Source organism: Caretta caretta, chromosome 10, assembly GCF_965140235.1.
Source record: "Caretta caretta isolate rCarCar2 chromosome 10, rCarCar1.hap1, whole genome shotgun sequence".
NCBI classification, from domain to species: domain Eukaryota; kingdom Metazoa; phylum Chordata; order Testudines; family Cheloniidae; genus Caretta; species Caretta caretta.
In genome coordinates this window covers 16,493,111-16,506,607 of record NC_134215.1, presented here as the reverse complement: position 1 = coordinate 16,506,607, position 13,497 = coordinate 16,493,111, and the positions used below count along the sequence as shown (strand labels likewise).

The following is a 13,497-nucleotide window of genomic DNA, read 5'->3' as shown; positions in this document are numbered from 1 at the left end:
TGGATGGGCAAAAGGAGGAAGAGGTGAAGTAAAGAACCTTGTAAACATTCAGTTCAGTTGTCTTTCTGCAGTTTTCAAACCAGCACAGACTCTGTGCTGAACATAAACTAAGCAGGGTCAGGGCCAGTGTTTGAATGAGACACCTCTAAGAAAAAACTGGGTGCTACAGGAAGTGACATTGGTAATTCAGAAAATGTCACTCTTTATTTGTAATGAGCCAGAGCTTCAGTACATTATTAGGACAGTGGTTCTTCTCATCCTTGTCCATAGCATGACCCCATGATACAACAGAAAAATGTTTCAGGTCTCCCCTGTCGCTCAATAATTTCAGGAGCCCCTTCCATCTAACTGTAAAGAGAAGCAAACTAGTTGTGAGCTGCTGGATCTGTTTGTGCACCCCAGGTTAACAACCCCTGTATTAGGGGGCACCGGGGGGAAAGGAGATGCCATCTTTCAGATGAGACACAAAACTGAGGTCCTGTCCACTTGTGGCCATTTAAGATCCTATGGCATTTCTATCAGAATGAGAATAGATGTTACCCCAATGTCCTGGCTGAATTTGAAGTTGGGGCAATGGAATTCTCTCTCATTAAATGCTACTTGCAGTTTAAATTGGATAGAATATTCTTCATTTGTTCTAAATTGGGAAGTTGTTAACCAGCTGCTTCATTCCATCCCAGTTAGCAGTGTTTCAGTGGTAGCGAAGTGAGAGCTTTGTATGTATTACCTACAGGTATTCAGGGTTTTTTGAAGCTTAATTAACTAATAACAATGAGCTCTTTAAATGGAAGTCCCTTCAGCAATCCAAAACCTACATAAAATTATTTGAGCCATCTACTAAATTGTAAGTTGTATGCTTTATTTCTCCTAGTGTTTATCTTAATTTCATTCCATTACTCTTTCCACGGTTCATGAGCTCTTCTGGTTACTGTATTTCTGCTGAAAAGGTCTCTCTCAGATCTCTCTGTATGTCTTCCCATACTAAATGCCTGAATCTAATTCCATTTAATTTCCTTCATTGTAGAAAGTTATATGAATATTATAAGCTATATCAGGTAACAATGCCTCCTGTTTATATGCTTGCCATTCTAATATTCTATTAAAAGCAACCCTCTAGACAGACATCTTTTATCCTTAAAGGAATTGGAAAATTGGTGTCTTCATTATCTGATATTTTCACTAGTAACTGAGTCACTCCATGAGCTAGGGTAAGCGGAAAGGAAATATTCATTTCTAATTCTGTAAAATATACACTCATGCTTACACTTTTTAAAAGAACCCAGTTTCTAATAATCTGATCTAATAGACACCATTTTAAATTTACATCACATGCTGACAGTTGTGCCAAGAAGACTCCAATTAATTAAGAATACAGTAACCGAGAATGCAGAATGATCATGAACATTTTGTATTTCTGTAATATTTGAAAATATGCCAAATATTAAGTAGTTAAGTCTCAAATAGTGCTGAGGTAAGTAAGAGATATAGTGGGCTTAAGTATCCTATCACTGAAACGCAACCACTTCTGGAATGGAAAGTGGCAGCTGTTTAACATTGTAGAACTACGCTACACGGCAGTCTCCTACTCTCTGGGTCTTCTACCTCCCAAGTGGGTGCCCAGAGCCCTGGACTACAGCGTCATAGTCTCTCTCTCTCTCTCTCTGGGCCAATGACTGATCCACTGCAGATAAATACTTATGTAGTCCTTGAGCGAGAGAGACTGTGAATCTAGTCCAGTGTTTCGGACATCTAAATCCATTTGTGGATCTGGGCCCTGGCTCCTTCAACAGCCCTGCTTGACTATACCAGCCTGGAGATCTCTACTGAGCTCAAGATCTTAACTCTGATTCCCCTCAGGTGGCCACCCATAAACATTCATGTTCACTAAGGGCCAGATGCTACCAGGTGCTGAACGCTTTTTTAACTTTCGGTGACTTAAACGGGAGCAGAGGGAGCTCAGTATCTTGCAGAATAAGAACTTGAATGACACCTTTGGAAGTGTCATTTTATCGTTGCCTCTCTTTTTGGGGGAAGCTTGCTGTGAGTTCTCATTTTCCATCCCTGGTCTTGCTTTGCTCCTTTCGACACACAGAATTAATTCTCCTTGCACAATTGCATGGGGTACGTCTGGGCTGATAAGATCAGAGATGTGAGGTGGTAAGACCTTGGGCAGCAGATCTTTTCAAAGGCACAAAAGAGAGGCTGAGAAATGTTTCAGACTGAGAATTCTCATTCAAACATGTTAAGTTTTTAATTTCCTACCATCTGAAGTGCGGTAAATACATACAGTCGCTGGACATTTATGCAGTGCACTGTCCGTGTGGCAGTCAGTTACAATGCATTCATAACCTAAAAATTAGGCTTGGCAGGATTCGATATAAATCGATAGATGTCAGTAAATGTCAATTTCAGCTGAAATATGTGGGAGGGTAACAGTCACTGGGAGTGCAGCCTCCCCCCTACCCCCCACCCCTTGCACCTGCAGGGATCTGGTGTCACAGATCCAGTGGCAGTGCAGGGGGCCCTCTGCAGCTCTGCTGTCACAGCCCCCCTCCCTCAATCCCGTGACAGAGGGCTTCCTTAGGCTCCCTGCATGTCCACAGGGCTCGTGACACCTGGTCCTTGGAGGCATAAGTTGTAGGGAAGGCTGCAATCCTGGCCTGGTGAAGCAGAGACCATCCCAGGCCAGCACTGTGATGAGGAGGAGTTTGAGCCCTTGGCTGTGGGGGAATCCGCCATGCTGCTGAATGGCTCTGTCCCCAGGCAGGAGCCGTTCCATGGCGGGGTATCCTCCTCTGCAGCCAGGACTTTCCCTCCTCCTCACAGCCCTGGCCAGGGGGGTCTCTGCTTTGACCCACCAAGACCGCAGTTTCTCCCACACCTTGCACCATCAAAGATCACCAGCCTTGCAGCCATGCTGGGAATCTGTGCAGCTCTGCTGTCAAGTCCCTGTTCACTCACTCCCCAGCCAGGAGTTTAGGAGCTGTCCCTGGACAGGAACTGTTCAGCAGCAACTCGCAGCCAGGGTTTTGTTGTCATCTTTGTAGTCCTGGCTGTGGGTCTCTGCTGTATAAGGCCAGGACCACAGCCTCCCCCTCACATTACATGCTGGTGTCTTGAGCCTCTTGGCCATGCAGGGAGCCCCTGTAGCCTGCTGTCAGTGCTGCCCTAATCCTGGTTTTACCCCTCCCTTCATTTCCTGCAGCTATAAAATAAAAATAATTAAAAATTAAAAAAAATCTTAAATAACAATATTAATTGTCAACATTAGGAAAAAAATTCTACCAAGCCAAATTAAAATACATACTGTACAAAAGTGTCATAGCCAGTAAAAGAGGAGGAAGGAAGAAATAAGACCACACAAATGTATTCCCCATAATCTGCTTTCCAAAAAATAAAATTCCCTTCTATTAAAAGGAACTAAAACAATGTGAGCAAGGAAGGATCCTAGGCTGCACATGGTACACAAGATGGAAATTACGAATGGGGGAACTATAGCTCTTACAAAACAATCCTTGATACAGTACTTTTCCTCTCTTTCAGATTGTGCTAAGGAAGGACCTGAAACATTGCTTTTCCCATTTTAGCATGGCAAATGAAGAAGATGACCCAATTATACAAGAGGTAAATTGACATTGGTTGATTAGTGAGTGTTTGGTTTTCTTGAAATTTGTTTTTCTTAGCCTTTTGCACTTGGAAAGAATGTTTCCCTGGGTTTAACTGGCATCTGATGCTCAAAAACCTACAGTACCTGAAGGAAATAGGTGGTCAAGTGTACAGGTGTCCTCATTGCCAAAACAAGTTGGCACTCTTGTGGGCAGAGTTGGCATGGAGAACTGTTCTAGCCTTTGACCCCTGAGCTTGTGTTCCAGGTCAGGGATGAAGAACCTTGGTGGGTCAGCATTGAGAAGCTAGCACCACTGCTTTATCTGTTCAGTGGATAAATAGAGGATCAGTCTCCAGATTTATCATCTGGCATCTTTTATGTGCACTAAGTTTCACTTTGGAAAGTTAGAACAATTTTAAATAGAATTATTTTGCTGGATTAGAAGGTTATAAAAATGAAATGACTGGTAAATGTGTTCACTGCTTCTGCTAAAACAAAGAGTTGAGATCTGGTTCTAGTCTGAAAGGAGTTTCGGACCATTCGGCTTTTAAAAGGATCATCATTGTGGCTGTGGTGTCATATTGATATTTGATGTGAATTCACACACACAGGCCACTATGAAGGTGCCAGGAAAGGGCAGGTATTGGGGGAGGGGATGTGGCCAGCAGGAATGGGAGCTGACAGGATCACATAAGTACCCAAAATGGCTGCCATTCTGTGGCAGTGCCCACTTGTGATATTCCTGAAACCTCCATGAATTCTAGGTGTTTGTGGCAAAGAGCTGGTAATGGGACAGATATGGGATTCTGAGCTTGTTCATCCCATCTCTCATTTTTAATTTTGTATTCTTAACATTGCCTTTGTGACATGGTATTAGTTAGATACTCACCTTACATTCACTGTTACCAAAGAGACACATGAGTTTCTTCTAGAGCTGGGTGATATTGTGGTATTAGATTCACAGAAAGCCCAATGAGAGCCATTTTCCCTTGTCCCAAGAGAGGTGTGTTGGCCGTGCCCTGAGTTTGCTTTGAGAGAACCCAACACTCGGCCAAAGTCACTGACCTCTGCCTTGTGTCATGGCAAAAATATACAAAATTGCTGAGTTTCGTGTGGAAAACTAGCAGAGGCTGGGTTTGTCAAAAGATTCATGGTCCTTACCTAGGTTCAGCATTCGTAGTGAAACTCCAAACTAGGCAAATTTCTCCCATCTCTAGTAACTTGAGAACAGATGGCTGCATTCTCAGTAATGTCTGAGAGCACCAGCAATCGTAGCTTTCGGTCTGGTTAAACTTGTTTCTTTTGCTTTGTTAGATTGATGTGTACCTGGCCAAAAGCCTGTCGGAGAAGCTGTATATGTTCCAGGTATTCCAGATGACTTCTTGGATATAATTTTTAAAGAATAATTATTTCATAAAGCAGTAACTTCTCTTACTGTTAACATAGACCCTAACAGCTCCTAGCATGCCCTAGTACGACTTCTACTGGATGATGCTGGGCAGTTTCACTTGCTATGCTGTTTCCTGTGTGTTAGCACCTATTGGCAGTGCAAGGGTTTGTCACTAGCGTGGCAGCATTTGGTGGATTTCCCAATGCAGTTTCTTGCATGGGGCTGCAGACCTGTCTCGGCCTTGGATTTATGTGGGGGTAGGGTTTAGGTGGGTCTGTTTAGGCCTTGGGCCGTTCAAACACATAGTATAGTGCCAAAAGAGGGGATGGCTGGTGGTAGTACAGGGCAGCTGTTACCCCTTCACACACACCCTTTCAACCACTGCCAGGACAGTGTTGACCTTAGGTATTATCTCCGTGTAAACTGCTGCATGTCCTCATTGGTTTAAGTCCCATGGAGTGAAAGGCAGCCCTGATAACACCACTAAAGAGAAACTGCAGTGGTAGTATAGAGAGTTGCTTGCCTCCTTGTATTGAAAAGAATTTTGGCTTCTCTGCTTTTGAAATTATTTATTTTTACATCTGTGAATCAGTTTAACTCTGTATGGATGCTCCAAAGATTTATGCTCATAATTCCAGTTAATGAGAGCACTCTTTCACCAACAGAAATTGGTCCAATAAAAGATATTACCTCACCTAGTTTGTCTCTCTAATATCCTGGGGCTGATTCAGCTACAATAACACTGCAAACAGCTCCCATGTGTTATGGAGGAAGCAGAATCACATAGTGATTAGAGCTGGGAAATGGGAGTCAAGAGAGCTGGGTTCTAATTCTTCACTCTGTTACTGAATTCCTAGAAGACTTTGGCCAAGTCACTTAATCTTTCAGTGCTTCATTTTTCCATCTGTGAAATGTGGATATTGGTACTCACCCACCTTTCTGTAAAGCAATTTGAGATTCTTGGATAAAAAATTCTGTATATCATGGTTCATTGGTAGGTAGTGTTGTGTAGTGGCTTGAGCAAAGGAATGGGAGTTTGATTTCTGGGCCCTATTCCCAGCTCTGCCAGTGACTCACCAGACCAGTCAAGTCATTTATTCTTCTGTGACTTGTAATCATCTGGGAAGTGGGTATACAATAGGTGGGGTGGGGAAGGGAAAGGTTAGTTAGTTTTTTTTTTTTTTTTTTGAAGCATGTTGAGACTTTAGATGAAAGACACTCTGTGAAACATTTTTGTTTTCTAGTATCCTATTCGTCCAGCTTCCATGACATATGATGATGTGACGCATCTGTCGGCAAAGATAAAGCCAAAGCAGCAAAAGGTCAGGTATCATGTAATGCTAGTCTGAAAAGATTGTTTCATGCTGTACGTTGTGTGCTTAGGAAATATGAATTGTGCTCTGCTGCTAGGTGCTAACGCTATACATATAATTATTAATAATTAGCTGTTGTGGTGATGCAGCCACTTGTGGTACTGCATCTCTTAGGTTAGTTCTTTCAGAAAATTTGAGAAATTTTAAACAGGGCTTTCTCCAGCATGGTGTTTGCTTTGTAGAGAAGCAGGTGAAGCAGTGATGGAGAGGATACTCCTTTAGTATAAAAATATTGAAATCCCACCCCTGAGAGACATTGTAGCTGAGCATGTGATAATTCTAGTTCAGGTCGGGGATGCTTGTGCTAATAATCCATATTTTTAAAGAGCATTTTTCATGTCTTTATTTCTAGAGCACATTTGGGTTCTGGTGACGTGCTCTGTATTTTAGTATTAGTGATAGGGCTTGGTGCTGCTCTCCCTTAGGAAGTGTAAATTAGGAGTAACTCTAAATCAGTGAGGTCACAGATCTGTGGGAGATCCCCATGCCTCTGGAAGCTTGCAGGGTCAGGCTCACACTTTGCAAGGAGCCATTTGTAACCCTGATTCTCCTCTCACGTAGCTGTAAATCAGGAGTAACTCCACTGAAATTACACTGGCATAAAACCACGTAAGATCAGAACAGGGCTCTTTGCCTCTAGATGGAATATAGTGTGGTGTTTCATTGCCCAAGTCTTGCGGAAATGCATTGGGCTTCAGACTTTCTGAATAGACCTGGTGGCAGGAGAGAGGAAAGGGGGCCATGGTATTCTTAAACAAAACTATCTGACAGCGTAGTCAGAACACACACACACTTTTTTTCAAGGCTGCCTAAGGGCACTTAGACTCTCCACTCCCATTAATTCGAATGGGAAATTGTGCATCTAAATCCCATTTAAAATCTCAGCCATAATGCCCAAATTCTGCCCTCCAGTGGCTATGTGCATTTCCATTGATGTCGATGAGAATTACGAGCTGCTTATGAGAGGCAGAGTTTGGCTGTTAAACATCCGCCTAAACTTGGGTTTGATGCACTGGAAAGGAGTGTGAGGTAAACACCTGAAAGAACGTGTTTTGTAATAGATTTGCTGACACATGTTGAGAGCAGCAGGGCAGCTGTAAATAGCACATCTTTCGTGTGCTATTTTCTTTTCTTTAAATCTTTGGTGATGTAAAGGGAAAGTCTTGAATTTTGGTGCTCCACCTGCAGTGTAAATGATACATCTTCAAAATCCATTTAAAAAGGGTTCCTGAAGTACAGATCAAATTTGGTAGTTTTCGTTGGGCGTCTGCAAATGGCATTGATATACAGCATGACAGTGTATATCAGTCCTGCAGAGACTCAAGCACCTGCTTGAACTTATGCATGTGATTTGTCCCATTGACTTTAACGGGGTTGCTTGTAGGCATAATGGTAAACATACGTTAATCTTTGTGAGACTGGAGCCTTAGTTTGGTTGAATATTTGGTGATTATGCTATGTTAACTATTGGTGTTTTCTTAATTATTGGTGATTAGGTTGAACTTGAAATGGCCATTGATACTTTGAATCCCAACTACTGTCGCAGCAAAGGAGAACAGATCGCTCTCAATGTGGATGGCACCTGCACAGATGAAACTAGTACCTATTCCTCGTAGGTATCCTCTTTGCTCTGATTTTCTTTTCTAGTAAATGGTCAGATTTCCCACCAAACTTTTAGGGAAGGGGCGGAGCAAACAAATATGCAATCTCAAGGCCTGGAGTATAGTGATTTCAAGGACCGAAAAAGTTAAAGGTGTTTGTAAACTCCTTCTCTGTCCAGCATTAAAACAGTGACACTTAGGTTCGGGGTTTTCTCTACAGAGGCCTTGGTTTACTCAGTTTCTGGCAAACACACAAAACCTTGCCTTGTAAAGTTGAAAGTTTATTGATCAAACACAAGGAAGAACAAGAAATTAAAATAGGCATTTATACTGAAAATGAATGACTATGCAAAACAAACTTAAATAAAGCATATTAAAGTCTCTCTCCTTTTGCAAACAAAATATCAGTCTCTTATTTTCATTAACAACCATTCTTTGATTAAAAGGGAGATTTAATTTTACTGTCAGTCCTGATGTGCAAAGGATATTCACTTCTTCTGTGTTTAACAAACAGAAGGTGAAGAAGAGAAAATATAGAAAAGGTGGGGGAAATACGGCTTTTGTTGATGTTTTTGGAACACTGGATGGCTGGTCAGTCATGAATGGATACTTTGGCTGGCAGGTGACCGTGACATCTGGTGCCTGGACCCTAATTCACATTCAGGTCAGGGATGTCCTCTGATTGTGTTATTTCTCCTTAGACAAGACAAGGCTATGGACATCTCATCTCTTTTGTGCTGATGTAGTGTGGTTGATTTTTAGGATTCAGTGGAAAACCATGAGAGATAGGAATTGCAGGGGCAGGCAGAAAGTAACACAAAGGGAAGGGAAACAGAATATTGGGTACCTCTATGGTGCTGGCAATTATGTATCCCCACTGATGGGCTGAGGACTGGATGTCATGATGATATGATGGCTTTCAGGACTCCCAGGTGAAAAACAAAATTCCTTAAAGAGGAGTAAGGCCTGGTGGCCTTCCTCTCAGGAAGAATGTCCTTTGGTTTGGTCTGCTTCTGTTGGGGTTGGGGAAGGTGAGGTGGGACGAGACTAGCTGAGCTGGGGGGTGCTGAGCAGACATGCACTGGGGAAAGAGATTTTTTTTCCCCCCAACATTTCTTTTTTAAGAACCCAAAGATGAGAAAAATGGGCGGCATAGTTCATCTCAATATTTTGTCCATCAATTAGGCTTTATATCCTTCACAGCAATTTTGATCCATTAATTCCTGATCCCATATCTTGTTTATTAGGTCCAGTCTCAGCACAGTGCTTGCATCATGTCAGTAGATTTTTGTTTGTTTGTTTGGACTAATCTCTCTCTGGTTTTCTTGCATTTTTTCATAACATCATTACTGAAAATAATTTGATAGTAATAGGAGTTTACTATTTTCCATGGTAAATTCCCATGCAGGCTAAAAAATGTTATAGGTTATTCTGACATCTTATTAACTTTTACATCCTTTTTACATTTCAGCTTACAATTAAGGTTAACTTTTTGGCCCAGTAATCACAATCTTCCAAATATGGAGAAATTTAGACATTTTAAAATATATTGCCAAGACTTTCAAAAGTAACTAGTGATTTTTGGGGGGGGGGGGGGGGTGTCAATTTTTGGGTGCCCAACTTAAGACCGTTTTAAGGAGCTTGATTTTCAGGAAATGCTGAACACACACCCTAAAAAAATATAGCCACTGTATGGTGTCTAAGCTTGGGCACCCAGAAATCACTCGTCATTTATGAAAATCTTGGTCTATACATTTTGCATTTTAAGAGACGCTGTCAACTTGAAATTTGTCAGTTTTTTTTAAAAAAACGAATTAAAAGTAGGTTCAGGTATCTCACCTGTCCTGGAGTCTCGCTACTGATTTTTGTGAATTTTTTTACAATCCCACTTTTCAGAATGTTTTTTGCTCCCCTGTTGCATCATGAAGGATGCACGCAAACAATAGGGGAAACTGGCTGGCTGGCTATTCGGGGAAACAGTGAATGTGACTTTTCACAAGCTACTGTTGGATGTGCAAAAATTAGAGGCATATTTTTTTCTGTCTTATCTCTTTTAGTTGCATAGTCTAAGGGTAGCTTATAATGACAGCAGGTAAAAATAAAACTCGGCCAGGTGTGCAATTAAAGTTGGTGGCATTTTCTGTCATTGGAGAGTGTTATGCCTGAGTCCCTTGGAAAAATGACAAAACAACATCTAAACCAAATAAATGTCCCTCAGTGCTAATTCTAGCCAGGAGCCATCAAAGCATGAGAGACATATGTAAATCTTCAGCACAAGCGTAAACACTTTGCTGAATTAAGGCCTCTCAGGGCCATCAGTACCTGTTAATGTAACCCAGTAGCTCTCCCAGAGGAAGGATCAAGGAAGCAGAGTAGCTGCTCCAGTGCCCTATGCTGTAGAGTGTCTTCTGCTGTTTATTTCCATCAGGGCATCTCTGGATAGCTGGGAAGCCACCACTCAGCACTTTCTAAAGAGCCCCTAATTGAATGAGCACATGGGACAGATAATATTGTAGATGGGGTGCTGTGACTTCCACGGTACCCATAGTAAATAATGCTGCAGCGTGGGAGATCAGCAAATACACGTATAAATATATATTTTTAAAAGACCTGCAAGTTTAATTACAGTACTCAATTTTAGAGAGCAACAACTCTTTGTTTCTGCCCTTTAAGGCTTGCATGTTTTGTGGTATCTGTGGACTGTAGTCATAAAAATTTAATTTATTTACAGGAAGCTGATGGACAGACAAACTTTCTGCTCTTCACAGGCTGCGAGTAACGTTTCCCGTTATGCTGCTGCTATCTATAGAAAAGGTTATTTTTTTTTCTCCTCCTGCAACCTTATGAAATAAATCGGTTTTTAAATATGCAGGGTTTGAAATGAAAAAACTGTGGTGTTTGTCTCCAGCAGCCTCTGTTCCTATTTAGTGGCTGTCAATTCCTTATTAGTAAGTTACTGTAAGGGAGAACTTAACTACTTGGAGTGTTCTAAAGTCCTTGAGATTCCATCAGGGTATTCTAATGACATTGTAAACAAGGTAACAGTTAGTAGGGCTTGTAGATGCAACCAGAACTCTACCATTGAATTATAGACTGAAACCATATACATTGAAGGGGATATTCTTTAATATTCACTTCAGTCTCTCTGTTGCTGTTCTCCCTTACTCCACACGTTCTGCTCCTTCATTTGTTTCCCAAACCCTCTCTTGTTTGGTATTCTAAAAACCTCTGGGAATACTGATGTCCCAAGAATTTCAAGATTGGTATTCTATACATTTTTTTATGTCACCTTATTCAGAGTTTGCTGTTGTCATAATGATATAAATACTCATTATTGGTGTGGAAGGCCAGGGGCTGCTGTAAACTTTGGATGCTGTGGAACCAGGATTGGGTATTGTTCTCCTGTTTGTGGCAGAGATACTTATTTAGAGAAGGGACAAAGAGGCGTTACTGATGTCAAAATTCGGTTTAGGCTGTGAGCTTGGGGGTGGTCTTCAAGGCTGAATCACAGGTTGGGATTGGATTAGTACTGATCTTTCATGAGCTGCTGTTCTGAGATTTTTGGCCACAAATGGCAGAAATCTTGTCAGATCATCTGACCTTGTGAAATGTGAGTTTGAGCCATATGTTATCCAGAAAATGGGCCTCTTCCAGGCTTGGATCCTACCAAAAAGCAAATTGTAGCGGCAGGTTTGGACCAAGGGGTTCAAATCTGATACCTCTTTGAAATACTAAGGACTGGATTAATCTTCCATTTAAGATTCTCATCTTACATTTAAATTTAATAAATCTTTATCTTAAATTTAAACTGTGACATTACAAAGGTGATAGGAAAATGAAATTGCCAACTGTAGGCCTTGGAAAATAACTTGTAATTTTTCAGGTGAACTTCACCTAACTCCATTATATGGCATTCTACAACTGAGGCCAAGTTTCTCCTACTTGGACAAAGCTGATGCCAAACACCGAGAAAGAGAAGCTGCTAATGAAGGTGAACACATTACAAGCTGTGATTTCTTTGTTACAGAACAATTTGAGTTCTCTTTAGATTTTGTTATACTGACTTTATGGTGTTATTGGAAAGAGCTATTCATAGCTGAAGAAACACTGAGCGTGTTTTAAAATAAAATAATGTATAATGATTGGCTCAGAGGAAATAATTGTTCCTTTTAACCGTCAGATGAATTAAAGGTCTAGAACATGAGACTGTGAACACCTGGATGGTAGAATATAATAATAAAACTTACAGTACTTTTTTCATTGTGCTGCACCATTACCTCGTCCTCTCAAGACCCCTGTCAGTTAAGTGTTGTAACAAATCTGTAGCCACCTAGGTCTTCACGGTTGTCACTGTGCTGCATTCCATGGGCATTTGGAACATAATAGCATCAACAGGAATTGAACCTAGATCTACTTGTTCCAAAAGCACTGGCCCCTACCTCGAGAGTCAAAGGAGAGTCTCCATTACGTCTGCCTTGTAGATCCTATGCCAGTGATGCATTTCTGATTATATCCAGTAGAGGGCAGTGGAACATATATGCAAACGAACCAGTATATTACCATATTGATATCTCTATTTAACAAATGGGGGAGCCAAGATACATTGGTTAAATAACTTACCCAAAGACATATAGACTCAATATCAGAGCAAGTTCAATTCCCAGCTCTGCCACAAGCTTCCTGTATGATGTTGGGTCAGCCCCTTCAGGTCTCTGTGCCTCAATTCCCTCTGGTGGTGGTAATTTTTCCATATCTAGCAGGAGCGTTTGTTTGTGAGGTGCTCATATAGCATGGTGACGAGAGATACAGCTACCCAGGTATTTATATAAATAGAACTGAGGTGGCTGGCCGCTGGTCCTGTGTTTTGGACCATACCTCTCTCCTGGACTAAGCCTCAGAACAGTCATAAACTCTCTTGTGGCTGCTTCATCTTTGATTATATTTTTAATTTCATTTTCCTGGCTTGTTTTTTTGTCAGCGGGAGATTCGTCCCAGGATGAAGCTGAAGACGACATCAAGCAAATTACTGTATGTCTGAGATTCCTTATTACTGGTAGTTCAAGAAACTGTGCACAATCAGTGTATAACAATCCATACTGAGCTGACAGGGTTTACACCGCAGTTGGTGCTCAGCAATTACACCCCCGCTTGGGAAAGTTGACTATTTAGTTAAGTCAACAAGTGAAATAAGAAGGGTGGGGCTGTTGCAAAAGAGCATTTCTAGTTCAGCTAGTTCCTAGCTGTCTACCCCTGGCTTTGCCATTCAATGTGTTTTCTTTATATATGCAAAAATGTGTGCGCTATAATTCCCTGTGCCATTTTAATCTGTGTCATTTTGAGAGTTTTGAGGACTATAGTTAACGGTAATCAAATCTTGTAGGTAAGATTCTCCCGACCAGAGACTGAACAAGCTCGTCAGCGACGTGTTCAGTCCTATGAATTCCTGCAGAAGAGACAAGCTGAAGAGCATTGGGTCCATCTGCATTATTATGGCTTAAGGGTAGGTATGTTCTGGGTGCTTTGGAG

General features: G+C 41.4%; 1 protein-coding gene across 2 annotated transcripts in view; it reads left to right on the top strand.

Annotated features, from left to right (window-relative positions):
- POLR3E (RNA polymerase III subunit E) overlaps positions 1 to 13,497 on the top strand; it is a 36,911-nt gene that overhangs the window by 3,267 nt on the left and 20,147 nt on the right. Inside the window, exons 2-9 of one of the 2 annotated variants that reach the window (XM_048866071.2) lie at positions 3,544 to 3,624; positions 4,922 to 4,972; positions 6,242 to 6,319; positions 7,867 to 7,982; positions 10,703 to 10,785; positions 11,855 to 11,962; positions 12,950 to 12,999; positions 13,352 to 13,471. In XM_048866071.2, coding sequence (XP_048722028.1) covers positions 3,589 to 3,624; positions 4,922 to 4,972; positions 6,242 to 6,319; positions 7,867 to 7,982; positions 10,703 to 10,785; positions 11,855 to 11,962; positions 12,950 to 12,999; positions 13,352 to 13,471 — 642 coding nt within the window. In that variant the 5' untranslated portion in view covers positions 3,544 to 3,588. The remainder of the gene's footprint in view (positions 1 to 3,543; positions 3,625 to 4,921; positions 4,973 to 6,241; positions 6,320 to 7,866; positions 7,983 to 10,702; positions 10,786 to 11,854; positions 11,963 to 12,949; positions 13,000 to 13,351; positions 13,472 to 13,497) is intronic. The other variant, XM_048866072.2, reaches the window with a different exon arrangement.